This window comes from Osmerus mordax, chromosome 11 (assembly GCF_038355195.1).
Source record: "Osmerus mordax isolate fOsmMor3 chromosome 11, fOsmMor3.pri, whole genome shotgun sequence".
Taxonomy (NCBI): domain Eukaryota; kingdom Metazoa; phylum Chordata; class Actinopteri; order Osmeriformes; family Osmeridae; genus Osmerus; species Osmerus mordax.
In genome coordinates this window covers 17,048,189-17,074,703 of record NC_090060.1, presented here as the reverse complement: position 1 = coordinate 17,074,703, position 26,515 = coordinate 17,048,189, and the positions used below count along the sequence as shown (strand labels likewise).

General features: G+C 47.9%; 3 protein-coding genes across 4 annotated transcripts; 1 reads left to right on the top strand and 2 right to left on the bottom strand.

Moving 5' to 3' along the window:
• Positions 1–497: 497 nt before the first annotated feature.
• zgc:101731 (SNARE_SNAP25N and SNARE_SNAP23C domain-containing protein) lies at positions 498–6,925 on the bottom strand. Of its 2 annotated transcripts, none has more exons than XM_067245847.1 (7): positions 6,854–6,925; positions 5,641–5,682; positions 4,146–4,194; positions 3,564–3,681; positions 2,585–2,722; positions 1,732–1,876; positions 498–1,496 (listed from the first exon to the last, which is right to left on the bottom strand). In XM_067245847.1, the coding sequence occupies exons 1-7, from the start codon at positions 6,923–6,925 to the stop codon at positions 1,431–1,433; spliced, it is 630 nt and encodes a 209-aa protein (XP_067101948.1). In that variant the 3' UTR covers positions 498–1,430. The 2 variants fall into 2 exon arrangements, with proteins under 2 accessions (XP_067101948.1, XP_067101946.1); XM_067245845.1 differs by lacking the exon at positions 3,564–3,681 and adding an exon at positions 3,057–3,168.
• Positions 6,926–9,574: 2,649 nt separating this feature from the next.
• On the bottom strand, positions 9,575–14,568 carry capns1b (calpain, small subunit 1 b). Its single transcript, XM_067246125.1, has 11 exons — positions 14,479–14,568; positions 14,188–14,266; positions 13,990–14,026; positions 13,700–13,792; positions 11,897–11,954; positions 11,711–11,775; positions 11,544–11,612; positions 10,944–11,022; positions 10,258–10,374; positions 10,076–10,134; positions 9,575–9,960 (listed from the first exon to the last, which is right to left on the bottom strand). Exons 2-11 carry the CDS (start codon positions 14,232–14,234, stop codon positions 9,934–9,936), a joined length of 651 nt encoding a protein of 216 aa, XP_067102226.1. The 5' UTR covers positions 14,235–14,266; positions 14,479–14,568; the 3' UTR covers positions 9,575–9,933.
• A 481-nt stretch (positions 14,569–15,049) lies between these two features.
• Positions 15,050–25,969, top strand: zgc:162698 (Transmembrane protein 87A-like). The gene is made up of 20 exons (XM_067246647.1): positions 15,050–15,238; positions 15,846–15,918; positions 16,287–16,384; positions 17,729–17,848; positions 18,199–18,252; positions 18,479–18,535; positions 19,397–19,535; positions 19,885–19,946; positions 20,078–20,261; positions 20,352–20,451; positions 20,611–20,704; positions 20,803–20,876; positions 22,145–22,251; positions 22,499–22,557; positions 22,656–22,759; positions 23,114–23,187; positions 23,420–23,481; positions 23,623–23,675; positions 24,104–24,134; positions 24,977–25,969. The coding sequence occupies exons 1-20, from the start codon at positions 15,116–15,118 to the stop codon at positions 25,016–25,018; spliced, it is 1,710 nt and encodes a 569-aa protein (XP_067102748.1). The 5' UTR covers positions 15,050–15,115; the 3' UTR covers positions 25,019–25,969.
• Positions 25,970–26,515: the final 546 nt, after the last annotated feature.

Sequence of the window (26,515 nt, the reverse complement as noted above, 5' to 3'; positions counted from 1 at the left end):
CTCTGGTAACTACTCTAACTACTCAAACAAACTTAGACATAAGCTAATCAGCAACCAAACAAAGAAATGACCATACCAGGGAGGCAGGCTCCCTCTTCTCTTTCTAACAGACAATCAGAATCTGAGAATATGGACTGTGCGGGATATAACTAAACCAGCAGATGGCAGTAATGCAACACGAGGGATGCCAACTGCCAATAAAACCCAGAGAAGAAGATGGTCGTCCTAAAATATCCTTGTCCGGTGGTGTCCAAAGGAGGTTGGCTCATGAGTCATGACCTGAATTCATAACCCTTCGTTCCAATCAGAGAACTTGGTTATTGTCAGCAGAACGGTGGAAATGTTATAGACAATAAGTGTTTTACAACAATAGTTTAAAGTAAACTCAGTTTAACAATGAACATCTTACTTCATTGATACATGGCCTCAATCTCGGTACAAGCAATTGGACATGGTATATTGTTCACTACGTGTCACATCTAATGAGGATAAAGGGCTTATGGGCCTTCTTCTATTGAGTCAGACACAACATGAGAATACACAATACAGAATGAAGATATATAATATGTTGCTGAACCGGGACAATACCAGCAACCGGCTTAAACTCAAACAGATATTATTTACAGGATTGTTATAATTTTTTGTCTTTGGAGTTGTTGTATAAAACAGTACACCACATTTTCAACAATTTAGTCCTACGCGAAAGACAGAGCAGATAATGTTCTTGACCATAGATGGGTCCCGTGAATACAAACCAACGTGCATTTAAAAAGCACTGAATGGCATTCAGTGAACCATTTGAAAAACTGAGTTTCGAAAGCGTACATTAACTGCTGCCGCCCCAATGACTGGAAGGATCCAAACATACTACCTCTACCATCGCAGCCTTGAGAAAGGGTGACAAACATACGTCTGACCAACAGGCAGTAGAGAGTGTGCTGCTTCTTTGTGTCTGTGATGTCTGTGGCTGAGAGTTTAGCTGTAGGTTTGTCCCGGGACTTTGAAACGCAGGCCGGCCCACGGCTGTGTAGTATTATTATTATTATTTTTTGCATTATGCCGCGGCCGTTTGACCGGCCGTTCGGGAAATCTCCAGACGGCCAGTCCGACCCTGGTTAGCTGTATGTCCTAATTGCAACTACCAAGCTGTAAAACCTATTTTCTGAAAAACTGGTCATGTTGGATGTAACCCCTTGAAATGTTACCTGTCCACGGTGGAAAACGCTTTATATTTGAACTGTCAAGTAAGGAGTTTACTATAAGGACCACATCCTTGTGTACTAATTGTGTTGCCTACTTCCCATGTTTGGGCCTAGCTGACCTAACGGTGGTGAATACAGGATCGTTTGGCAGTGTCCTGGTTGTGTTGATGAGTCATCCATTGGCACAGAGGGAGCGAGCACAAGATGGACGAGGGTGGGACTGCATCTCTATCTCTTCATCAAATTGTTGGCTTTCTGGTTGGCCGCATCGATACGGGCAACGTTGTTGATGGCCTGAAAAATATAAATGCGAAGCGTATTAACAACAGAACTTCCAATACCCCCCCCCAGCCCCACAGAGTCTAGTAAAAGTAGCCCAGGTCTATCTAAGCTAGCCCAGGTCTATCTAAGATAGCCCAGGTCTCTCTAAACTAGCCCAGGTCTCTCTGAGCTATCCCAGGTCTCTCTGAGCTACTCAGGTCTCTCTGAGCTACTCAGGTCTATCTAAGATAGCCCAGGTCTAACCCACCTTGCCCTGTATACGGTCAATCTGGACGTTCTGAGTGTCGATCTCGTTGCCCATGTCCAGCGCCATGCTCTTCAAGTTTCCAATGATGCTGCCGACATGACCCAGGTTCTCCTCCATCTCGTCCTCCCGTGCGTCATCGGTCACCCTGACAGACAGACAGAGATAACAGGTCTTCAGATGGACAGACTGGCAGTTGGACCAACAGACAGGTCATCAGGTAGATGAAGGTAGATGGGATGGCAACATTAAGATCTACCTGTACATCATAGACAAGTGCATGATATCTTGAATAATAAACCAATCTCTTGTTCTTTCACCACAGAGGAGCTCTGTTTGCGGATGTGAGAAGACAGGTTTATGGTGATGTGGTGTTTGTGAGAGACTGAGTGAATGAGGCCAGGACAGAGGGAGAGCCTATGTGGCTGCTGGGTTATAAGGGATTTGATAATATCCGGTGTTTGACCAGGTGCACAAGTGACAGGTGCCTGATTCTGCATGTTGTGTGTTCAAAAGGAGAGTAAACATCACACACACACTGTGTAGGACTGTGTGCGCCTTACGCACACAGTCCCACACTGTCCACTATTAACACACTTGTGCTGCATGGCTAGTTTACAAACTGATTTTAAATAATAATTCATTCATTTACATTTACATTCATTTACATTCAATTACAGATTATTCTTACCAAATCAACATACATGGGGTGATTTGAACCTGGGACCTCCTGATCCAAGATCAAACACCTCTGAGCTCTACCTTCAGCACCCTCATTTGTGGCCAGCATTTGTGTCGATTTGAAGCAGAATGTGAATCTACACTCCCAGACAGAAACCCATCCCGATTCCTTTACCTCCGGATGTGCCCTCCACTCATGATCATCTGCTCTCTCTCATCCAGCACGCGAGAGGACGGCTGGCTGGACATCACTCCATCCTGGCTGGTCCCCCACACTTTCTTATATGCCTCGCTCTCCTCAAAGTTCTTCAGCCTGAGAGACACACACACATACAAGCACAGGCGCAGATATACACACACCAGCACACACACACACACAAACAGTAAGCTTCAGTCTTCAGTGTGTGTGATCCGTTTGCCAGTGGAGAGTGTTTTTATACAAACAAACATGGTGTAGTATGTCATCTCCCAGAAACGTCTGTTATTTCCTGAAAACTGCACACAACTTTCACATCACAACTACACAACACACAAACGGGCAGGAAAGGTGATGCAGCAAAGCAACATGCTGCAACACAACCATGCAGCCATAACCCCCCCCTCAAAAGGGAACTGAACCACAGAACCATGGAACCCTCAGCACCTACTTATCACAGGAGCAGAGCCCACAGCACTTCCCCAGATCTGTCAGGTTCTTCTCCGCTTCCTTCATGTCTGAGTTGATCTGGTCCAGGCCCTCTTCAATTCGCTCTAGTTGCTCTGGACAACGGGAGGGCGGGGGCGGGGGGGGGGGGGGGGGGAGGGTTGATGGAGAAGAGAAAGATGGAAGAAAGGGTCGAAGTGGGGGTGGGGGATGTGGGGGAAGAAAGGAGGAAATAATGGGTGGAAGAGAGGAGAGGGAAGGAGGGGTAGAGGGGTCATAACACAAAAACAACTTAATCACCGAAGCCCCATAACTTAAAGATAGCGACAGGCTTGATGCAAGTTGATGCGAAAATCATATTTCAAAACCCAAACATTGACTTCACAGATATGAAGCAAGCAGAAGTGCATGCTTCGACTGGCTGTGTCAGCTAACTGGCTGGCCCTGCTGGTTTGCAGCCGGACAAACAGCCTGACTGTGGAAACCGGCTGGAACCGGTAATCAGACGTACTTTGTGCGAGGCCAGACACACAGGCCACAGCATTTGGACATGTCAGATAGGTTTTTTTCCGCCTCCCTCATATCCTGGTTGATCTGGTCCAGACCATCGTTGATGCGGTCCACTTGCTCTGCCCACAGGGGGCAGCAGAGAGCATTAGGAAAACCAACCCAGTATTCCATGTGAAGGCCTAGAGATCATCAGACTAGTCTTATAGTTATATATCACTGTGGTGTTATATAACTCTCCTTTATTCAACCAAGAAGCTCTCGCTGTAGTATACCCTGTGAGATACTTAGACAAACGCAGACACACACACACAGTCCAGTGCAGGTGCGTAGGGGGGCGGGGCTTCTGAAAACTGCAAATATGTCCCTCCCACTTTTTATTAAGAAAATTATATTTAACGGTCGTATCCTCAGCTATATTATATTTAAAATAAACGGTCCCACCAACATTTGAAAACAAACCTGCGTCCCTGTGCCAGAATACATACAGATACAATTCGAACAATAAGAAAGAAGAAAAAAAAATGAAGAAAAAAAATTGATCATTTAAACAACAACAGCAGACAGGAAACAGATCGATCCTCACCTCCTTGTTCATCCAGCATCACCAGAGCCCGGATCCCAGCATCTTTACTCTGAGGAGGACAGAGAAACAGAGATCAGAATACCCTGCATCTTTTATTCAATTGGAGTGATTGGGTTACGGTTTCTTTTCTTTTTTTCTACACCAGCTTAAGAACAACGAGACAAACAGTCAAAGGTCTGTGTTCCTGTGGCATCCTGTAGGTCTGCAGGAGAAACACTGGTCTCTCCCACTTCATGCCCTGAAGCTATGGAGCAGGACAATACTCTCTGGTCTCTATAGAGTTCATATACGACTTCATGCCCTGAAGCTATGGAGCGGGACAATACCAAGAAAAGGCAGAGATGGGGTCGGCTCACTTCGTTGAAAAAATACACCACTCTGGCTCAGCACTTAATTCTACCAGAGGTCAATGGCCAAGCTCTGTGTGTGTTTTACCCAAGGTTCAAGATCTCTGTATTAAAAGACAAACGATTTGGCCTGGAGCTTATATGTCTGTCAATACAGGGCTTTCTCTATTATGGTATAAACTATAATGCCTGCTTCTCTGTCTTTACAGAACACACTTTCCCCAGTACAGGAAGTAGATAAGATAGATTAGGGTGCTTGTTTCTTGAGTCCTGGAATTAGATTACGCTGTTTTCCAGGGAAGAGTTGCTTCTTGATGATAGACCACTGACAAATGATGTCATTATGTAACTGAGATGTTTATAATCAGGAGGATGGTGAATTTGAGAATAAGAGGGAGACGTAAGGGGTGGAGATGTGAAAGAGAGGGAGATGAGAAAGAGGGAGATGTGAGAGAGGAAGATGAAAGAGAGGGAGGTGTGTGAGGAAGATGAGAGAGAGGCAGGTGTGTGAGAGAGGAAGATGAGAGAGATGAGAGAGAGAGGGAGGTGTGTGAGAGAGGAAGATGAGAGAGATGAGAGAGAGAGAGGGAGGTGTGTGAGGGAGATGAGAGAGAGGGGGAGGTGTGTGAGGCAGATGAGAGAGAGGGAGGTGTGTGAGGCAGATGAGAGAGAGGGGGAGGTGTGTGAGGCAGATGAGAGAGAGGGAGGTGTGTGAGGCAGATGAGAGAGAGGTGTGTGAGGGAGATGGGAGAGAGAGGGTGGTGTGTGAGGGAGATGAGAGAGAGAGGGAGGTGGGAGAGAGAGGGAGGTGTGTGAGGGAGATGGGAGAGAGAGGCAGGTGTGTGAGGGAGATGGGAGAGAGAGGCAGGTGTGTGAGGCAGATGAGAGAGAGAGGGAGGTGTGTGAGGCAGATGAGAGAGAGGGAGGTGTGTGAGGCAGATGAGAGAGAGAGGGAGGTGTGTGAGGCAGATGAGAGAGAGGGAGGTGTGTGAGGGAGATGAGAGAGAGAGGGAGGTGGGAGAGAGAGGCAGGTGTGTGAGGGATGGGAGAGAGAGGGAGGTGGGAGAGAGACAGGTGTGTGAGGGAGATGGGAGAGAGAGGGAGGTGGGAGAGAGAGGCAGGTGTGTGAGGCAGGTGTGGGGTCCTACCTCCTCCACCAGCTGCATCATGCGTCTAGTGCTTTCCAGAGACTTAGGGAGAGAGACGCAAACAGGACAGATGTTACATTTACATTTAGTCATTTAGCAGAAGCTCTTATCCAAAGCAACTTACAGTAAGTACAAGGACATTCCCCCCGAGGCAAGTAGGGTGAAGTGCCTTGCTCATGAACACAACGTCATTTTTGCACGGCCGGCTGAGGCTGTGTGAGGCTATTTTGAGGCTATCTGAGGATGTGTGAGGCTGTGAGAGGTTGTGTGAGGCTATAAGGCTGTGTGAGGCTATACGAGGCTATTTTAGGCTGTGTGAGGCTATTTTGAGGCTATCTGAGGCTATATGAGGCTGTGTGAGGCAGTGTGAGGCAGTGTGAGGCAGTGTGCGGTTTTCTTGGTTCTGACTTACATTAACCTTTGACTGAGAGGCATCTTGCTGAGAGCCAACGTCCCTCAGGGAGCATTACCTCACCCCAGAACACTCCCTCTCTACGCTGTCGCCGTGGTAACCCCGGGCTTGGCTAGTACAGGTGTGTCAAGCAGAGCTAACCTTTCGAGCAGCCCCTGGCTTCATTTAGCCTCTCTCCCTGGGGAACAGTGTACTATCTGCCTGGGGAACAGTGTACTATCTGCCTGGGGAACAGTGTACTATCTGCCTGGGGAACAGTGTACTATCTGCCTGGGGAACAGTGTACTATCTGCCTGGGGAACAGTGTACTATCTGCCTGGGGGAAGCTGTGTGTGTGTGTGTGTGTGCGCGTGCTTGTGTGTGTGTGTGTGTGTGTGTGTGTGTGTGTGTGTGTGTGCGCGTGCTTGTGTGTGTGTGTGTGTGTGTGTGTGTGTGTGTGTGTGTGTGTGTGCGCGTGCTTGTGTGTGTGTGTGTGTGTGTGTGTGTGTGTGTGTGTGTGTGTGTGTGTGTGTGTGTGTGTGTGTGTGTGTGTGTGTGTGCGTGTGTGCTTGTGTGTGTGCGGAGACAAATTTGAAAGCACATCACATCTTAACCCTCACATCAATCTTGTTGATGTTTTCATGTTTACAGCTGACTCACTGTCAAATCCCCATAGGGAAGCCCTCTGGACAGCCTCCCCTATGAGCCAGGCGTCCATGTTTGTTTGGTATCCAGCGTGTGTCGTGCCTCGACACCTGGGAGTGAGGGTGGCGTGACTGTGTTTCAGATGACTGTTTGTCTGAGGGGAGTAAATGACTTTACCTCATCTGTGACCTGATTGGCTCTTTTCTGAAGCTCTTCCTGTTCCGTCCTTAAGGGCGCGTCGGCAGCCATCTTGGCTTCAGGTGGGCAGAGCTTCTCGTAGGAATTAGGTGGAACTGTCCGTAACACGATGAGACTTCCCCAGGAGGAAGTGTCGTCGTTTCAGATCTGGGATGTGGATTTTCACGGAATGGATGTAGTTGTCTCCAGAAGATTGTGGTTGTACTCAAATAAATCCAGTTTTTAACCCTTAAGAGAGAGAGTTTATTTTGATTTTCATTTGCTTCACATTACAATACTGAGACAGGGAGGGTAATTAATTATCTGTCTGATAAAAGTAGGGAGCATTTCCCATCCCCCCTTCCCTCCTTCCCCCCCACTCTGCTGGGCTCTTCCTCTGTCCCTCTCCCATCATATCTAATTCACTGGAATATATAATTACAGCCTTTACTTATCTACAAATCTGTAGAGCCCTATACAGACCCACTCACCCACCCCCTCACCCACCCACCCACCCAGCCAGCCAGCCAGCCAACCTGCCACCCAGCCTGCATCCCACCCTCCCAACGCCTCCTTGTTCTTCTTCTGCTCACAATCTCCGCTCTTCAGAGGGAGACCATGACAGCAGCTTTCCTATAATTATCTCTAACTACCGCCAGCATAACCAGAGCAGGTTGGCAACATGCAGAGAGCGAGGGAGAGGGGGGTGGAAACAGAATGAAAGAAGATAGAAATACAGAAAAAAACTAAAGAAAGAAAGAAAAACAAAGAAAGAAACAAAGAAAGGAAAGAGGGCTGGTGGTGGACTATCCATAAGCAAACGGCCTAGCTGTCAATCACAAACAAATGGGATCACATTTAATGGCTTTCTATTGCATGAGCGATAACTAAAGACTAAAACAGGTGGATGCTGGAGGAAGCTGACTCATGGCCTGGCCAGAGGGTAGACTGGTACATTGGGGAGGGAGGGAGAGAGGGATGGAGAGATTGAGAGATGATGGAGAGACGAAGGGAGGGAGGGATGGAGAGATTGAGAGATGATGGAGAGACGAAGGGAGGGAGGGATGGAGAGACAGAGGGAGGGATGGAGAGAGCCTTTTAAGCAGCCAATTAAGTGGCACAATCACCTTTCGAAACTGTACACCTAACGAGTGGAGACCTACCTCCCCTGAACCCTCTGACAGACTTCCTAACCAACACCCTCCACCTGCCCACGCACCCCTGCAGCTATCTGCCCCCCCCCCCCCCCCCCCCCCCAGACTCCATCACTCACTGCAGAAGAGCAGGCATCTGGAAATCATAACAACACAGATTTGATTGTGTCTTTAAAAAGGTGAAGACAAGTTTTCACAGGTTTAATCACGACAACTCCATCGATAGTGTTAACCATCATAAGTCCATGGGCGCCGGCAGGGTATGGCTACTTGGGCTACAGCCACACCTTTTGAACATCACGCTCTCCCGACTGAAGCTGATTTGAGCCCCACGACTGTCTGAATCAGCCCCATCGTAGCCCCCCAAAAGAAACTTTGCCGCCGCCACTACATAAGTCAGAGATTCTAATGTCACGACTCGAGGCAAGCTGCGAGGTACAGCGTGTCATGGGAACACGCACAGAAAGCAGGAGTCAATCATTGACTTGTATTACTGAAAAATATTAAACATTTACGTGATTGGAATCCCACTATACATTCATCACATTCTTTAGGCAAAAACGTACACAAACGTTATCATGCCCACAGATATTCTCTCCACCTTGCACATCATTTAAAAGCGGTTCGAACAATATTTTCCAATAATTAAATAATTAGGCTATATCAGAAAAAAAAATCAAGTTGTGGGTCATGCATGTGCGGTGTTGACAACATCACAAAAGCAACGATGGCATTGTCTGTTATTTCCGGACAGCCCTAGTTAAATGATAGCTACACCATGTATTTTGTTTAGTTTTTTTCAGAAACGGATAAACGCAAATACCAAATGGTAATAAAAAATAAATAAATAATTAGCTTACACTTAAACTATCTCGTCGTAACGAAAGTGTTTTTCTATAGATTGCAAGCCCATATGATTAACAATACACAGCTATTTTTAATCTTATTTCAAGCTCTAAACTACAACCAACACATTTTTCATCTTATTCTCGCAAACTTAGGCTACCTTGTATTTGTTCGCCGGTCAGTCTGCCATTTCTTTAGACTTCAAACACCCGATCTACTTGATACGAGCACAATATCCATCACCTGTGCGCTCATCCGCGCTCCGTAAGCATCCCTCTCAAATGACCACAGGTCCCAGGTAAGAGAGCCTACACGCCCCGTAGTTCCGCGTTCGCTCCTCCTATTAGATCTAACGCTTGTCCGTCTCTGTCGTATCAGCTCCTTGCTCTCCGGTTGCTCTGGAGACCGTGCGATACCTGCGCACGTCACGAGCGGCTGCTGTGAGCGGCCCTCGGTTCTCCATGTAGTGTGTAAATAAACGTTAACAGGCAGCTAAACTATAGCCTGGCAGTTCTTTCCGGTTTTCAATTACACGACGTCTAGACTTGAGCCTAACAACACATCTAGAAGGATATCACAGTTTCCACGTGTTTTCTGGAGAGGATCCAAGTGATATAGGATGGATAATTGACTTTATAATAACAACAGATGACGAGAAAGGTCCCACTGTAAATTGTCGATCTTTTGGAGTATCATTCATAAAAAAAAGAATACACCATAATTGATTTGTATCAACACTGGCACTTTTATTTAGGTTATTGGAATATGTTACACTACATTACAAAGTAGTCCAGAACAGTATGTCCAGGAAGAATAGACACCATGTTGCTTTGAAACATAATGAAAGTTATATTGTCATCATTGGAAAGAGCACATGACAGAACGGAGTTGGCCAGTGCTGCCCTCTGGTGGCTAAAGGATGCAATAGCACACATTGGCACCATAGCTTTGACTAATGTGGTGACAGGATGCTTTAAACACATTAAAATAGCAGACAGAGGGAGAGAGAGAGGAAGAGTGAGAGAGGAAGAGAGAGAGGGAGGTAGAGAGACAAGATGACTGTGCTGGTTCTCTGAAAGTTCATGAGTACATGGTCAGCTGGAGCCACTGAAAGCAAAGAGGATCAGAGAAATATCAGCATACATGCTGCAGCAGTTTCTTCATCGATAGCAAATAGTCAACAAATCACTCAATCAGTCCCAAAAAAATCAATCTATACTACCTCTTGTACGTTGACTTTAATGCTTCCATTGTTATCCTTGTCCAGCGTCTTGAAGGCTCCTGAGACACACACACACACACACACACACACACACAGTTTCAACAACCTTCATCCAAGGTCTCGACCCAACTGGCCAGGAGGGAGCGCCTCAGAGGGGCATGAGAGAAGGGGGCGGGGCTTACGGCACATGGCGTCCAGTCTGACCAGGCAGCCGATGTAGTTGTCAAAGTCCATGTTCCCGTTCTCGTCGCTGTACCTGCGTATGATCAGCTGGAACAGCTGTTCGTTCAGAGGGAAGCCTGGACACAGACGGCATCAGAGGGTGGAGGGAGAGATGTGAGGGGGGAGGGAGGGATGTGAGGGGGGAGGGATGGATGTGAGGGGGGGAGGGAGAGATGTGAGGGGGGGAGGGAGAGATGTGAGGGGGGGAGGGATGGATGTGAGGGGGGGAGGGAGAGATGTGAGGGGGGGAGGGAGAGATGTGAGGGGGGGAGGGAGAGATGTGAGGGGGGAGGGAGAGATGTGAGGGGGGAGGGAGAGATGTGAGGGGGGAGGGATAGATGTGAGGGGGAGAGGGAGAGATGTGAGGGGGGAGGGAGAGATGTGAGGGGGGAGGGATGACAGACACAGAGACGACAAAGGAATTTCATTTGTATCAATACAGACCATCTCCAGTAAAGAGAACTGAAGCTAGAACCATAAAACCAGGAGCAGAACCAGAACCAGGGTACATCTCTACAGCATCTCTACCCCCCCGCCCCACACACACACACACATCGCTTTGGATAAAAGCGTCTTCTAAATGAAGACATCATCCTTGTTACGTTACTGGCATGAACCAGAGGCAGGTCCTCCAGTCTGGACTCACCTGCAGCCTCGAAGGCCCTGGGCAGCTCTTTAGAACTGATGACGCCTGACCGGTCTTCATCATGAGCCTTGTAGATGCCCTGAAGCGAGAGGAGGGAAGATCAAAGCTGACACCTCCTCCCGGATACACACTGCGCATTTGACTCATTCATTTCAAACTGGCCGAGGCGGCTTTTACAGTTCAAAAATAAGGAAAGATCAAAGGTGACACCTATGCCTGGTTACACACTACGGGGTATTTTATATTCATGGGTCATTTTATGAATGAGGACAAAGCTATGACAGTGAAGGTATGTTCCATCTGTAGGAGTAAACATACAGTATCACCACACAAACAACCTGTCGTCTCTTTGTAACCCAGTCGAATTGGTTAAACTCACTCCCCAGTATAAAGACCGCCCACCCGCGCCATCGAAGAGCTAGCTTTTCGGTGGCGTAGCTGGTTAAAGCGGAGTTTATGAGGAGGTGGTCACGTTTGCAAGTCTGAGGTCCTGAGTTCAACCCCCAGTACAGGCCACACACCAGGAGGAAGTGACTGATGAGCGACTTCCTGTTAGATGTTTACATAACAAAGACAGGGCTCCGGGTGGGCTGGACTGACCTGCCATCTCTTGATGTTGTCCCAGAGAAACTTGAACTCATGGAAGCCCAGTTTACCTGTGCTGTCAGACTGCAGGCACAGGGTTAAAGGTCTAACTGTTTTGTGAGTGTGTGTGTGTGTGTGTGTGAGTGTATGCGTGTGTGTGCAAGACTAGGGTAAAAGGATACGTCCATAACAGCTACCATACTCCTGCAGGACTCAATGGAGAATCCGTCCGTCTTAATATCGCCATCTGTAATTCAGCAGATGTACACGTGCATACACACATTCAGCCACATCCACACACACAGATACTGAGAATACAGAATGCAAAGACAAAACGGTGATGACAACACTGTTCTAGGAGCACTCACGCTTGCCGAGGATCCTGTTGAGAATGTCCATTAGTTCTTTGGGGCTCACTTCCATGTCCTGAGAGAGAGAGAGGCAGTGATGCGGTGATACAAAGAGAGAGATACAGAGAGAGAGAGATACAGAGAGAGGGAGAGAGAGAGAGCTTACTATTATTGTTCATTATTCTACTATTATCATTACAATTTCAGATTTACAAATGTATTTCACGCTGATGAAGCCTTTTCTGAACTGAACAGAGTGAGTAAGAAAGAGAGACAGACAGATAGTGAGTCTAACTAATGAGTATTAGTTAGTGCTTCTTCTTCTAACATATGCAAATAAGCTGATAAACCTTTCAGAAACACCATCTCACATGATTTGGTCGTTTATGACATGACATACAACTAAACTAATGTCTTGAATTCCATCAATAGATAGTTAAATACAAATCAACATGTTCAGTTCAGTGAATGAGCCAATGTGACGGTATGTCTTTAAATCTATTCCTCCTCGTTTGCAGAGGGCCCAGGCAAAGTCTGAGGATGATTATCATGTGTTTGAACCACCTTCAGTTCCACATAGCAGAGCAGTCTGCCTGCTAGCAGAACTGGTATCCCATGACTCAGAGAGCCCCTCTACTTCCAACACAGCCACCACCCTCAGGCTGGAAAACGCCCAGTCAGACAATGGCAAGAATTTACACACACAGAGGGAGAGAGAGAGGAGGAACCAGTCTCTCAGTTTGTCAGTTGCTAAACCGACACCATCCCAATCTTAAACCCAAACTTCAGTATTTTACTCCAGCATTGCTCTGTTCATTTCGGAGTTCACATCTGTGTGGCCCACTACCGGCGACATACAGAAGACCAGCCGTCACGAACACAGACGGTTCCGGAACACGGAGGCCTCAGAGGAAACTGTTCGGGACAGAATCACCGCTGGGTGGGAGAAGGAATTTCCTCTTTTACAGTTACGTTGTCAAGCATGAAACAACTCCTACTGCATAGCAACCATGACACGCTCAACTGCTGCTACTGGCAGGCCCACAAACTAGCTATGCTGGCTGTCAGGATCCTCGACATTCTGATACTCGGCCCAGGATTAGAGAGATGGGCGGAGGACGGATTGAGGAGTGTGGAATGTGAAGACAAACAAACGAGAGAAGTGACGGACAGATATGCAGATTTTTTAACACAGGGCGTGTACCAGGAAGAAGAACACGCCGACATGGAATCCATTGAGAAATACGAGTAATTTGAGAAGTAGGAAAAAAACAACGGCCGAGAGCGCTACTTTAACGAGGCACAGAAGGACGTAGTGTTGTAGTCAAACCCCCACATCAGAAGCACATGCGGTGGATCGAAGTACAACAGTGACAATGTGTTCACTTCACTGCCTCTCGATTACAGTGTCGGTTAGGTTCAACTGAAACCCTGGTGCAAACCACTGATATGGGTTTGAACACAGAAACCAGAGGAAGGACAGGCAGTAGGCAGATTTTGTATCTCCACCGGGTGTGTTGACTCAACGTGTCTACTACTTAGTGAGTGACTCGTTTCTTGAATCCCATCCGATTGAGCAGTGATTCTGGTTGACTCACTCCAGCTATTGAATCAGACTAGGCCCTTTTCAGTGGATGTGCATGAGCTGAGAAACAGCTTATACACATCTCAAAATACAAGCTTGTTTACATTCCCAATATTTAATGTTATATGTTTGATAGTACACCTAATACTTGGTTGTTTGTACTGTCTTAGTATGAATAAGGTTAGTGTGCAGCACTGTGTGCGGTCAGAGTTAGCATGTAGCATAGCAATCCTCACATCTCCGGCGAGTTGGTGAAACACCTTCCTGAACCTCTTCACCTCTTCGCTCTCATTGGGCTCTCCATAGGCCAGCGGTCTGCGTGGAGGAGGCTGGAAGACACACACAGACCGGGTACTGTTAGAAACTCTCAAATGCTCCCAGATACACATATACATTCATGTGCATCTCACTGGAATCTTACTGTCACACAAACACAAACACACACACACTCCTGTAAACTTTCCAGTATGGTTAAGGCACCAAAGCTATCATACTATGAGAGCATTATGATAAAAATGTTACTTACAGGGTCTGAAGGCACAAATTGACCTGGATCAATATTGCTGTTGAAGGAAAACAGTACAGAGATATAAGTCTTGCCCACTTTGCATCAAGGCCGCAAGTTAAACCAAGGGGTCATCAATAGCCTATTGAAGATAGTATGAGTTGCAATAATCGATGTCTGTGTGTGCATGCATGTGTGTACTAATTTATGTTGGCGTACCTCACAACATCCAGAATCCCTCCAATGAGTCTCTTGGCCAGGAACATATTGCTGTTGTAGAGGTGAACTAATAGGAAATCTGCGTGAACACGAAAAAAATGCGCTTCAAAGAGAGAAATCTAAATCTCAGAACAGCTCAATGGAAAGTACGTAACAATCCCAAATTTAGCTGGAAAAACTTCGCAGCGGATGTGAACACACATAAAGAAAAAACGAATTGACCGTAGCCTAAACCACCGGACAAATTAAGGAAAGGCTGAATTTTGTCAAAAAGATAATAAGGATACTTACCGGGACAGCAACGTCGCTGATGTTTACAGAGACTGACAGAGGCACTCCTACAACTGCTTAGAAAACCTGCTCTGCGACGATCCAAGTTCTTTCTCAATGCATCATCATTTCTCCACACCCACACCGCACAATTGGGAGGGTCCAGGTTGAGCGATGCGACGCCGGGTCCTATAAACCGTAATATAACATATCTAGGAATCATATTTCAGTCTGAAGATATTACTGTGTATTAATTTGAACAGCTCGTGGCATTCTCTTTTCATATAAAAAATACATCTGGTAGGTTTATTAACTGTAAAATAATTAGGCTACTGGATGTGCATAGACAATATAGATTTTATCTAACATATTACTCCTACCAAAGAGGACATCTCAAACAAAAGGTGATGCTTAATGAGGTGGTTGACTGCTTTTGTTTACTTTCCGTTTTCGTGCCAACGGGGGAATATAAGCACTGTTTTAGGCGAGGGCGGATGTTTGTTTTCCGCGTTTCCGTTTGAGCACCTTGCCAGACGATGGATTCAGGAAGTAATGTGTCTTCCTACTTGGTGACGTCGCAGCAATACAGAAACACCAGCAGCAGCGCTCAAAGTTGTCATCGTAGCCTGTTCCTGGTAGCCTACTAACGGCCAGCACCATGGAGCGAGTGCTACTGACGGGACACCTGACAAAAGTGCTGTTTATTCTTGTTCTCATGCAGTTCACACGCCCGTTAAATGCAGTGTCGGAGCCCGGTAAATGGATGCTGACAGTCAACAGTGTGAGTCAACTTTTTCCCTTAAATGTTTTATGCGTAGCAACCTAACCGTGCTAGGGTTAGCTACTCCAGTGAGGACACGACCGGCTGCCTAACCTAGCTACGTTGGCCAACCAGTTTTACCAGTCAGTGGCTTTGCAGCAATTATGTAAACTTTTAACTCCAAATCTGACACATTTGAAGCCATAAACTGCTGGCACTGTAGCAGCTACTGATTCAATTTATCTAGCCAACATCTAAAATCTGCGTATCAAGTGTACAGGGCATTGTTGATAGCTCTACTAGTTGATTTTATGGGTCTGATTCATAAACTGTTTGTCAATTTTGTCATTCATTAAGACGTAGACAACCGTCTGGTTTATTATTTGATGAGACGGCGCAGTATTATTGCCACACAATACTTTTGTAGGGCTCGCTTTCTCTAGATCAGTCATTTAAACCAGACACGATAGCTCCTTATCAATTATGGAGTTTACAAAATCGATTTGAGGGTGAGGCTACTATTGCAAAATACTCAACCCCTCCGTTTTGTTTTAGATTTTTTGCGTGACTATTTTAGCCATGCAAAAGCAGTTTGACATATTGACCCTTTGTTGACTTGGCCTTCCAGGAAACTCTGAAGAAGCAATCGTATTTCCTTTTCCACAAGACAATGTTCCAAGGCACCGTCATCAAACTCACAGGTAAGTGTATGTCCGTCCAGCCCATAGCGACAGTTGCTAACTCCTGATTCGTCACTTAATTAGGTGAATGGTGTTGTGGGAAGGGCTTCACGTCACCACATCACCCAACAATCTACTGGTTCTGAGAACTGTTTTCTCTGTGTAAGTTTGACATCTGTTGTTGAATGTTGACACAAATTGGGTCTAGCTCAATGGAAAAGCATTTGACTACAGATGAAGAGGTTGCAGGTTCAAATCACCCCGGACGTTGTTACTTTGAGTGTAACGTATTCATAATCAGGAATTGTGCTCGGATGAATGTGTCTGGTTTCTATAGTGACGTCAGAGACCTGTGCCACTAACTCCAGTCTTGTGTCTGGTTTCTATAGTGACGTCAGAGACCTGTGCCACTAACTCCACAGTCGAGCTCAGCGTCTCCTGGTACCTGAGGAGCTCTCACTGCTACGGTGAGGTCTTCAACCTGGAGGTGAGTTCCTCTCTAAGCCCCTCACTCCCTCTTCCCTGCCCTCTCTCTCTCCCCTTCCTTCCCTCCCTCCCTCTCTCTCTCCCCCTCCCTCTCCCTCTCTCTCTCTCTCTCTCTCCCTCCCTGTTCACCCACTATCAAGTTTACAACATCTGTTATTTGAACATGAGCTTTTTTCAGCATTCATTTAACAGCCATCTACCTTATCTGCATGGGCGGCGCTAGGGAGGGGCTAGCAGGTGCTTCAGCACCCCCAAGAAAGACCAAAGCACCCCGATAGCACCCCCAAAAATATTGCTCATTTATTAACAGTATTCAGGCCCGGAGTGGCCATCGGGAGAAAAGGGGAGAATTCCTTGTGGGCCGCTCTGCCCGCTCATAAATTGGGCCAGCAGATCGGCTGCTTTGTCTTTGTTTTTTCACACACCGAATTAAACGAGTTTGTTAAGTTACTGTGTGACTGATAAGTAAGATAATAGGCTACACTAGGTTTTAATCTAAATAAGCGCATGATCAGACCGTGCATTAAAAAGTGCAATTTTCAGTTGTCGCGCATGCTGTCTTTCTTATTGTTGTGGAGGGAATTAGCAAGATTAAGCTGATGCGAAAATAATCAAATGGATGGGGAAAAGATGCCAGGAGGAACTGAAAAAGCCAGGTAAAAAATTTAAGATCTGTCACTTCATAAAACGATGTTCCTGCAAGGGTGGGAAAAATATGTTTTCTCAAAAGCACAGAATCTTTCAGGTAAAAATTTGGATTGTAATTTCCAGAAAATATAGCTCTGACAATATGAGTCCAACGTAATGTTTATATTACATAAATCTCAAGAAACCATTTTGCACTGAAATTAATGCAAAAAATCACCACGATTTCGATTTCACCTCACATCAAAACCTGTAGGTCCTAGGTTCGGGTTAAAACCGAATGTTCAACGTATGGCTCGGCCTCTGGTGGGGATGGGCTGGTTTTGAGCATTACACTCCCGGGCTGAAAATGGGTCCCACTCCGGCCCTGATAGTATTTATATATAATATATAGCCTATATATATATATAATTGCGCAGCTCCCCCTGACAATGATCTAGCACCCCCTCAGCACCTGCATAAAAATTTCTCTGGCGCCGCCCCTGCTTATCTGTGTGTAATCGGAGTAGTATACCACAGCTTTATAACCCGTTTTCACAAATGAGACCATGTACCCTTTGACCTGGCCTACTTCCCTGAAGAAAGCCGCTAACATCTATTGGGAGGAGTGTTGATTGACAAACAAAAACATATTAAAGTAAACTGGCTATAAAGATAAAAGTTAAAAGGTGTCACTGTGTGTTGCACGTCTCCCCTCCAGCCATCGGAGGCAGACAACTACTTCAAGGGAACCCGGGTGAAACAGGAAGGAGGAAGTGGGTCCTATGTGTTCCATCAGTACGCCAACATGAAATGCACACCTCACATGGACCCCCATCAGGTAGGTGGCGGTGTGGCAGAGATCTCTGAGGAAAGGGGGGGGTCATTCATAATATTGAAGTATTTAGACGTTTATGAGTCTATCAAACGATCTTGTCGTCTTGAAGGGGTCACTGAGGGAGGTGGGGGGGGGGGTAATACTTTTTAAAACTTTAATGAAATGTTTATGAGTCTTATCGAACTGTTTACACTAGTAGTGGGGGTGTGTGTGTGTGGGGGGGTGGGGGGGTGTCTTATTCATGTTAAAAACAGAATCCAGTTAATCTATTGTCATGCTTGTTATAGTGATGACTGAAGTTGTTAGACCAGGTGTTTTGATTCTCTAATGACGCTTCTGTTTTTCTGTATCAGTTTGTAGTTCCGTTTGACAAGCCGACCCAACTCACAGAGCATGTGATTAAGCAGGTGAGCGGGGTCAAAACCCAGACACTGTCTTAGCCCGGTGAACTAAAGCCTAGCTGTTAAAACCCAAATCTCCAATGCTTTTCACTAGACTCACTGATGATCTGTCGAACAGGCAACATTTTTATACATTTAAACAAAAAAATTATTTGATAATTTATCGGACCCTTTGTCGTTTGTGCTTCTGTGGAGTATGTGTTCAGTGTGTCTTTCTGTCTGACTCTTGCAGCCTGCCACTTCCCAGAACCCTGCAGGAAGAAGGAGGAGAGAAGCAGAGGAGGCCAAGGTGACCAAAACAAACGACCCCCTTATGCAGATCTTGAATGGAGGCCATAGTTGCTTCTAGGTCTAGTAAACTCCATGTGGTTGCGTGGACGCTGTGCTCTGTGGTTTTTATAGGTTTACACAATATCACTCTCCTCCCACTTTCCCCCCCATCTCCCATCCATCTTCTCTCTCCTCCCCCTGCCCCTCCCACTCCCTCCCCTGTCCCTCCTCCCCCTCTCTCCTCCCCTGCCCCTCCCACTCCCTCCCCTCTCCCTCCTGTCCCTCCTCCCCCTCTCTCCTCCCCTCCCCTGCCCCTCCCCTCTCCCTCCTGTCCCTCCATCCCCCCCTCTCCTCCCCTCTCTCCTCCCCCTGCCCCTCCCACTCCCTCCCCTCTCCCTCCTGTCCCTCCATCCCCCCCTCTCCTCCCCTCCCCCTGCCCCCTCCCCTCTCCCTCCTCCTGAAGCCCTAACCTAACCTAGCCCTAACCTAGCCCTAACCTAGCACTGTCAGCCCCATCCTAAAAAATGTAGCTCTTGTAGTTCTAGTCCACATGCATCCCTGTGCAAAGAGCACCGCAAAAACAACTTCTTCTAAAAGCAGTATGTGCTCCTACCTCTGAGACGATGGACAGACAGAAGCGCTTGTTGCGCTGGTGTTGGTCTTGACTGACCAGTGTGGTGGACCTTTCAGCCTCAGACTAGTAATATCCCTCTGAACAGAAAACTGCTGGTTTACATGGAGAGTGAGAGTGAATATGCAGTTCTAGAAGTTAGGCATGTTAGTGGGTTATTTACTCACACTTTTATTGGCAGTTAGGTTCATCTCTAATCTCCTCCAGTCATCTTAATAATGTGTGTGTGTGTGTGTGTGTGTGGTCCAGCCGGTGCAGCACTTTGACTCGGTGGCGGAGGCCTGGGAGGATGGCCCCTACATGTTCATCCTCCACATCAGCGAGGTCACGGACGGGGTCAAGCACCGCCCAGCCGAGGCTGCAGCCACGCCCGCCTGGGACATCCAGTGTGAGTGGACATGGAGGAACACGGGAACACACACACAGGAACACACACAGGAACACACTCACACACACACACACAGGAACACACACACACACACACACACACACAGGAACACACACACACAGGAACACACACACACAGGAACACACACACACACAGGAACACACACACACACACACAGGAACACACACACACACACAGGAACACACACACACACAGGAACACACACACACACAGGAACACACACAGGAACACACACACAGGAACACACACACACACAGGAACACACACACACAGGAACACACACACAGAGGGTTTGCACTAACTGTTGTCCCCTCCCTCCTCCCTGCAGTTCAGATCAGCATGCCAGGTCCTCATGCCTACATCTCTGCTACTGAGTGGCCCCTGATGATCGTAAGTGGTTTCCTACACTCTGCAGTCTTTTGTGTGTGTGTCTGTTGATTCCTACAGTTTGTTGGTGTGTGCTTTACCAACCCTAGTGACACATGCTGTGTGTGTGTGCGTGTGTGTGTGCGTGCGTGCAGTTCTACATGGTGATGTGCATCGTGTACGTGCTGCTGGGCGTGCTGTGGCTGGTGCTGTCTGCGCTGCACTGGAGGGAGCTGCTCAGGATCCAGTTCTGGATCGGAGGGGTGATCTTCCTGGGCATGCTGGAGAAGGCTGTCTACTACGCAGAGTTCCAGAGCCTACGCTACGACGGCCTGTCTGGTAGGGGACACACACTCTCTAACACACACACACACGCTGTCATGTTCTACCAGAGTGTGTGACCAGGGTGTGTGTGGTGTCCTCCTGCAGTCCAGGGGGCGGTAGTGTTCGCTGAGGTCTTGTCTGCAGTGAAGAGGACTCTGGCTCGCGTGCTGGTCATCATCGCCAGTCTGGGCTACGGCATCGTCAAGTGAGTTCTTCACCTTCGCTGCCCCTCTCTCTCCCTTTCTCTCCCTTTCTCCCTCTCTATCTCATCTCTTGCTCTCACCCTCTCTCTGTCTCTCATCTGGCTTATGGTTTCCCCCTCTCTCTCCCCCTCTCTCTCCCTTCCCCCCCCTCTCTCTCCCAGGCCCAGGTTGGGGGCGTTGCTCCACAGGGTCGTGGGTGTGGGTCTGCTCTACCTCGTCTTCTCCATCGTAGAGGGCGGCCTGAGGGTCAACTCTGTAAGTCTGGCCCTGCGTGTGTGTGTGGGTATGGATGTGTGTGTGTGGGTATGGATGTGTGTGTGTGTGTGATGCTAACCTGTTTGACCTCCCTCCAGGAGAAAGGTGACAGCAGCAGGCTCCTGTGTGACATAGTTCTGGCCTTCACAGACTCCTGCATTGTGTGGTGGATATCCTTTATACTGCCCCCGGCCTGCAGGGGGAGCTAGGCAGCGTTTCTGCCTGAGTTTAACTGGATGTTCACACCACCTTTCTCTCTCTGCTCCAGCCTGCGGGTTAGTTAGTTACTCTGCTCTCTGCTCCTCTGACCGTATACGTGACCTGTGAACCCTCACCCTAACCCACTGTGGGTTCTACTGGGTTCTACTGGGTTCTACTGGGTTACATTTAGTCATTTAGCAGACGCTCTTATCCAGAGCGACTTACAGTAAGTACAGGGACATTCCCCCCGAGGCAGGTAGGGTGAAGTGCCTTGCCCAAGGACACAATGTCATTTTGCACAGCCGGGAATGGAACCGGCAACCTTCTGATTACTAGCCCGATTCCCTCACCGCTCAGCCACCTGACGTCTTTTAGAGGGTAGAGTGGTTAGAGTGTACTGGGACTCCCCCCTGCATGACCTTCGAAATGGATGTTTCTGTTTCCCCCCTCTCTTATCCTCTCTCCCCTTTCTCTCCCTTCCTCCCTCCCCTCCTCCTCCCCCTGTCCTCCAACACCAGGCTGAATATGATGTGATTCAGCTGGCTGCCATTCCTCTGGCTGTGCTCGACTCTGCCCTCTGCTGGTTGATATCCGCTACTGCACCTCCCTCCTCTCTCTACCTCTCTTTCTGTCTCTCTTTTGGTCTCTCTCTCTCTCTGCCTCGGGCACACTCATCCTTCTTGGCCTGATGTTGGTTTGTCTCTCCTCTCTCTCCCATAGCCTCCTGTCCTCTGGGCTTTTCAGTGCTGGCTTCTCGCTCCCCCTCCTCCTACCATCAATTTCCCGACATAAGGAAAGTTCTAGAAAAGACAGACCCCATTAGACACATAGAGGCAGCCACAGTCAGGCTGGATGATTGCATTTCTAATTGCAGAGCTACTTACATCAGCCTCAGGTGAGATGCTTAGTGTGTGTGTGTGTGTGTGTGTGTGTGTGTGTGTGTGTGTGTGTGTGTGTGTGTGTGTGTGTGTGTGTGTGTGTGTGTGTGTGTGTGTGTGTGTGTGTGTGTGTGTGTGTGTGTGTGTGTGTGTGTGTGTGTGTGTGTGTGTGTGTGTGTGTGTGTGTGTGTGTGTGTGTGTGTGGGGGGGGGGGGGGTAGTTCCTGGAAGGGTATTTATGGGATGTGTGGCCGCCAAGAGAAGTGTGTGAGAGCATGTGTGTGAGAGTCCTAGTCAGCCCAGTGTGTGTGTGTGTGGAGTCCTTGAGAGTGTGTGTGGAGTCCTTGACGGTGTGTGTACATCTTCGTGAGCCTGGCCCAGACCATGAAGCTGCTCCGTCTGAGGAGGAACGTGGTGAAGCTCTCCCTCTACAGACACTTCACCAACACGCTCATCTTCGCCGTCATCGGTGAGGAAATCACCGTTGAACTTCCCTTTCTGTCGGAAACTAAACAGATGTGTCAGACAACCATGATGGTCTGTGATCAGATAGATGTTTTTTTTGTGCTGAGTCATAATGCTGCCACTTGTGTGAATAGAACCCAATCGTGGTTTAAAGTTGTTCATCTCTGCCCATGTCTGTTACCGCTGGCATGTAGTAATGCTCTTTCTCTCTGTCTCTTTCTCTCCATCTCCATCTTTCTTCCTCCCTGCAGCCTCAGTTATATTTATTATCTGGACGACCAAGACCTTTAAGATGTCTCCCTGCCAAGCTGTGAGTGGCTCTCTCTGTCACACACACCACACATGACATAGTTACACATGCTAGCATAAACAAACAGACCTGACACATGCTGGTGTGTCCCTCCTCAGGACTGGAGGGAGCTGTGGATCGACGACGCCTTCTGGCGCTTCCTGTTCTCCATCATCCTGCTGGTCATCATGTTCCTATGGCGACCGTCCGCCAACAACCAGAGGTACTGAGGCACCCGTCGTCTTTATGGCGGGGCCTGCCTTCGAGAAATGTGTCTTAACCCCCCGGTCTACTCATCTGCCCTCTCCTCCTCCTCTTCCCTCCTCTCCTCCCCTCTCTCCTCCCCTCCTCTCTCCTCTCCTCCTCTCTCCTCCCCTCTCTCTCCTCCTCCTCTCTCCTCCTCCTCTCTCCTCCTCCTCTCTCCTCCTCCCCTCTCTCCTTCTCCCCTCTCCTCCTCCCCTCTCCTCCTCTCCTCCTCTCTCCTCCCCTCTCTCTCTTCCTCCCCTCTCTCTCTTCCTCCCCTCTCTCCTCCTCCCCTTTCCTCTCTCCTCCTCCCCTCTCTCCTCTCCTCTCTCAGGTATGCCTTCAGCCCCCTGGTGGACGAGGAGAGCGACGAGGAGGCGACGGAGCAGCTGATGAACGAAGCATTCGGTACGAGATTCTTCAGGAGAAGCCCTTAATGCTGCGCTCTGTTCTGGAAGGTTCCCAGACTCTCAGGAGAAGCCCTTGTTGGTGCACAGGAAATTATGAACTCTGTTCTGGAAGGTTCCCAGACTCTCCCTGCTCTGTTATTCGCTGTCTTTGGGAGGCAGACCAGTCAGGGTCATATCTTGCCGAATGAGATCGAACACCTGACGTCTGTGTTTCCTGTTTGTCCCAACAGAAGGAGTCAAGATGAGGGGGCAGAAAGTGGAGACCAATGGAACAGCCAAACCTACCAAAGTGGTGAGGCGTGTGTGTGTGTGTGTGTGGCCTCAGCTTCACAGCTGCTGGTCTAACATGCTGCTCTGAGCTACACTCCTTACTGGGGCTGGCAGACTGATCATGATACCATACTCTCTCTCTTAACCTTTCTCTCCCTCTCAGGATGAGGATTTGAAGTGGGTGGAAGAGAACATTCCTTCTTCTATGGCCGATGTGTAAGTCACCCAAGACCAGTTGATCTAAACCAGTTGATCTAAACCAGTTGATCTAAACCAGTTGATCTAAACCAGTTGATCTAAACCAGTTGATCTAAACCAGTTGATCTAAACCAGTTCCAGGACTGAGACTGCATGTGTGGACAGACCTTATGAGATCTGTAACGTCTGACTAAAGAATGATGATGTGTCTGCAGGACCAGTGTGTGTGTGTTGTGTAGGACCTGTGTGTGTGGGTGTAGTGTAGGACCTGTGTGTGTGTGTTGTGTAGGACCTGTGTGTGTGGGTGTAGTGTAGGACCTGTGTGTGTATGTGTGTAGTGTAGGACCTGTGTGTGTGTGTGTGTGTTGTGTAGGACCTGTGTGTTTGTGTGTGTTGTGTAGGACCTGTGTGTGTGTGTAGTAACTCCCTCCTCCTTCCCCTCCCAGCGCACTGCCTCCTCTCCTGGACTCAGATGAGGTGAGTAGACTCGCTGTTCACCCCTCAGACACCAGATGGCGCCAAACACATGCTTACCATAGCTCTAACCACGGTTACGTCAGTGTTTATCTCTGTTGTCTTGTCGGGCGGAACAATGAGACGCTGGCAACAAAGGGGTGGGGGGGTGGGTGTGTGTGAGGGGTGGGGGGCTGGTGTGTGTGTGTGTGTGTGTGAGGGGTGGGGGGCTGGTGTGTGTGTGTGTGTGTGTGTGTGTGTGTGTGTGAGGGGTGGGGGGCTGGTGTGTGTGTGTGTGTGAGGGGTGGGGGGCTGGTGTGTGTGTGTGTGAGAGGGGTTGGGGGCTGGTGTGTGTGTGTGTGTGTGAGAGGGGTGGGGGGCCGGGGGCTTGTGTGTGTGAGGGGCTGGTGTGTGTGTGTGTGAGGGGTGGGGGGCTGGTGTGTGTGTGTGTGTGTGTGTGTGTGAGGGGTGGGGGGCTGGTGTGTGTGTGTGTGTGTGAGGGGTGGGGGGCTGGTGTGTGTGTGTGAGGGGCTGGTGTGTGTGTGTGTGAGTGTGAGGGGGGCCGGGGGGAGTGTCTTTGTCTCACTTGCTACGTTGTTCCACCTCGTCCAGATCTCAGCAGATTAACCCTCACACGGATATACAGGCACTCTGCTCAGGAGGATGAGAAGATTAGGTTAACACACACTCACACACTCACACACACATACAGTATCTCGTTAACATACTGTAGCCATCGCCTGCCCTCCGCTCTCTCACACGGCCCGTCTGCACGGACAGACTTCTCCTCAGCCATCTTAAGGAGCGCAGATCCTTCATCTCACTGTTCCGTCGCTTGACTTCCAATTGCCACTCTGTTTCTGCAGGAGACCATGACAACCAAATTTGAGATGTCCAAAATGGAGTAGATGGGGGGATGGATGAACAGAGAAGATGGAGAGACTAACAGTTTGTCACCGTGAGTGAGGAGGATCCTGTATTGTCCCTTTCTTATGAGCTTTGTAAGCGACGTTTGTAAATATATTGGGGATAATATGATACAAAACAACAACACAAGAAGAAAATACTACTTTATTTCCTTTTTATTGCCTGTTTGTATTTATATTTTCATGGATAGGGTTTGTTTCTTTGCTACTTAAATGCCTTTCTCTGTTTACGTTTTCTCACTACAAGAATTTGATTAAATGCTGTCTGTGTTTGATAAGTTAGTTATTTTTTCCGAGTATGCAGACTAGTTTTGTGGTGTGATCTCCCACACAGTGGGATTGTGACGGCGTACACACACACACACACGCCAAGCACAAAGACTCTGGGATGCGCACTGTACATGCTGTATGAGTACACACATCACACCTCTCGCACACGCGCACACACACACACTCGCACACACGCACGCACACGCGCACACACACACAGCCAGACTCATGCTAACGTTTGTGGTCATAGCTGCAGCAGTTATTCCCTCACTAAGTCTTAAAAGTTCTCCATGAATGGGTTTGTTCCTGTCCCTCAAAGACCAGGGAGAACCGAGGTTCTGTAACCGTTCCATCTTATCAGAGGCAACATAGACACAGCTTGCATCCCTATACCCATAGTAGAATACTATATAGTATGCACGTATATAGTACTACCATACTAGACAGTCTGGTAGCAGGGTATTGGGATGTAACGATAGTCTCTGGCCAGGACAGAAGGAGCCAGGCTGGAAGGAGTGGACAAGACACAGACAGCCATGAGAGGAAATCCTAACCCTTCAGATTCAGGTCCTTGTAATAAGCAATACTGGGTCAGAAGATGTGCCACTTCGCCAAAAGTATTGGATGTCATTTTGTGTGTTTTGTTAAATAAATGAATTTGAAAGCAAATCGTGTGTGTTCACGCTGAGAGGCCTTCACAGGGAACTGTGGGATAAGATACATGAGTCATAAGCTCCTCTGACAGAAGAAGGGAGCGTGATCGTTTTTGTCTGAATGAACATTCCACACACATATAAGAAACACCAGTCTATCTCCTAGATGTCTGATATTTGTCATCCAGCAAAAGCAACTGACATATTTTTTCAGAGCTGAGCTCTGTAGAATGACTCAACTAAGAAATTGCCAACAACAGTGGAAAGCCTGAATTTTGAAGCGTTAAATTGAATATGGCAAGGAGAGACTAATCACAGAGATGGGAAGTAACGACATACAAATACTTCACTATCTTTCTGACAACTTTTTACTAAAACAGTAAAACAGGTAGTAGTAAGCTGATGACCATTTTCTTCCAGAGTCCACACTTTACTTTAACTTGAGTGAAAAAGTTTAGTTAGTACTTCAACTTTTACCAGTCTTTTTAGACATGAGTATCTGTACTTTTACTGGAGAGAAGGATGTGTGTACTTTTGCCATCTCGGACTAATTATA

Bases quoted from the DNA above. Each gene is read 5' to 3' on its own strand.
- zgc:101731 (XM_067245847.1), bottom strand. From the start codon at position 6,925: ATGGCTGCCGACGCGCCCTTAAGGACGGAACAGGAAGAGCTTCAGAAA. The intron at 4,195-5,640 runs GTAGGACCCCAC...TGTCCTCCTCAG, and splicing joins TGATGCAGCTGGTGGAGGAG to AGTAAAGATGCTGGGATCCG. The intron at 1,877-2,584 runs GTAAAGGAATCG...TCTGTCTGTCAG, and splicing joins AGTGGAGGGCACATCCGGAG to GGTGACCGATGACGCACGGG.
- zgc:162698 (XM_067246647.1), top strand. From the start codon at position 15,116: ATGGAGCGAGTGCTACTGACGGGACACCTGACAAAAGTGCTGTTTATT. The intron at 22,558-22,655 runs GTGAGTGGCTCT...GTCCCTCCTCAG, and splicing joins AGATGTCTCCCTGCCAAGCT to GACTGGAGGGAGCTGTGGAT. The intron at 24,135-24,976 runs GTGAGTAGACTC...CTGTTTCTGCAG, and splicing joins CTCTCCTGGACTCAGATGAG to GAGACCATGACAACCAAATT.
- capns1b (XM_067246125.1), bottom strand. From the start codon at position 14,234: ATGTTCCTGGCCAAGAGACTCATTGGAGGGATTCTGGATGTTGTGAG. The intron at 11,613-11,710 runs GTATCCTTTTAC...CTGTGCCTGCAG, and splicing joins GTATGGTAGCTGTTATGGAC to TCTGACAGCACAGGTAAACT. The intron at 10,375-10,943 runs GTGAGTCCAGAC...GTCTGTGTCCAG, and splicing joins CAGGGCCTTCGAGGCTGCAG to GCTTCCCTCTGAACGAACAG.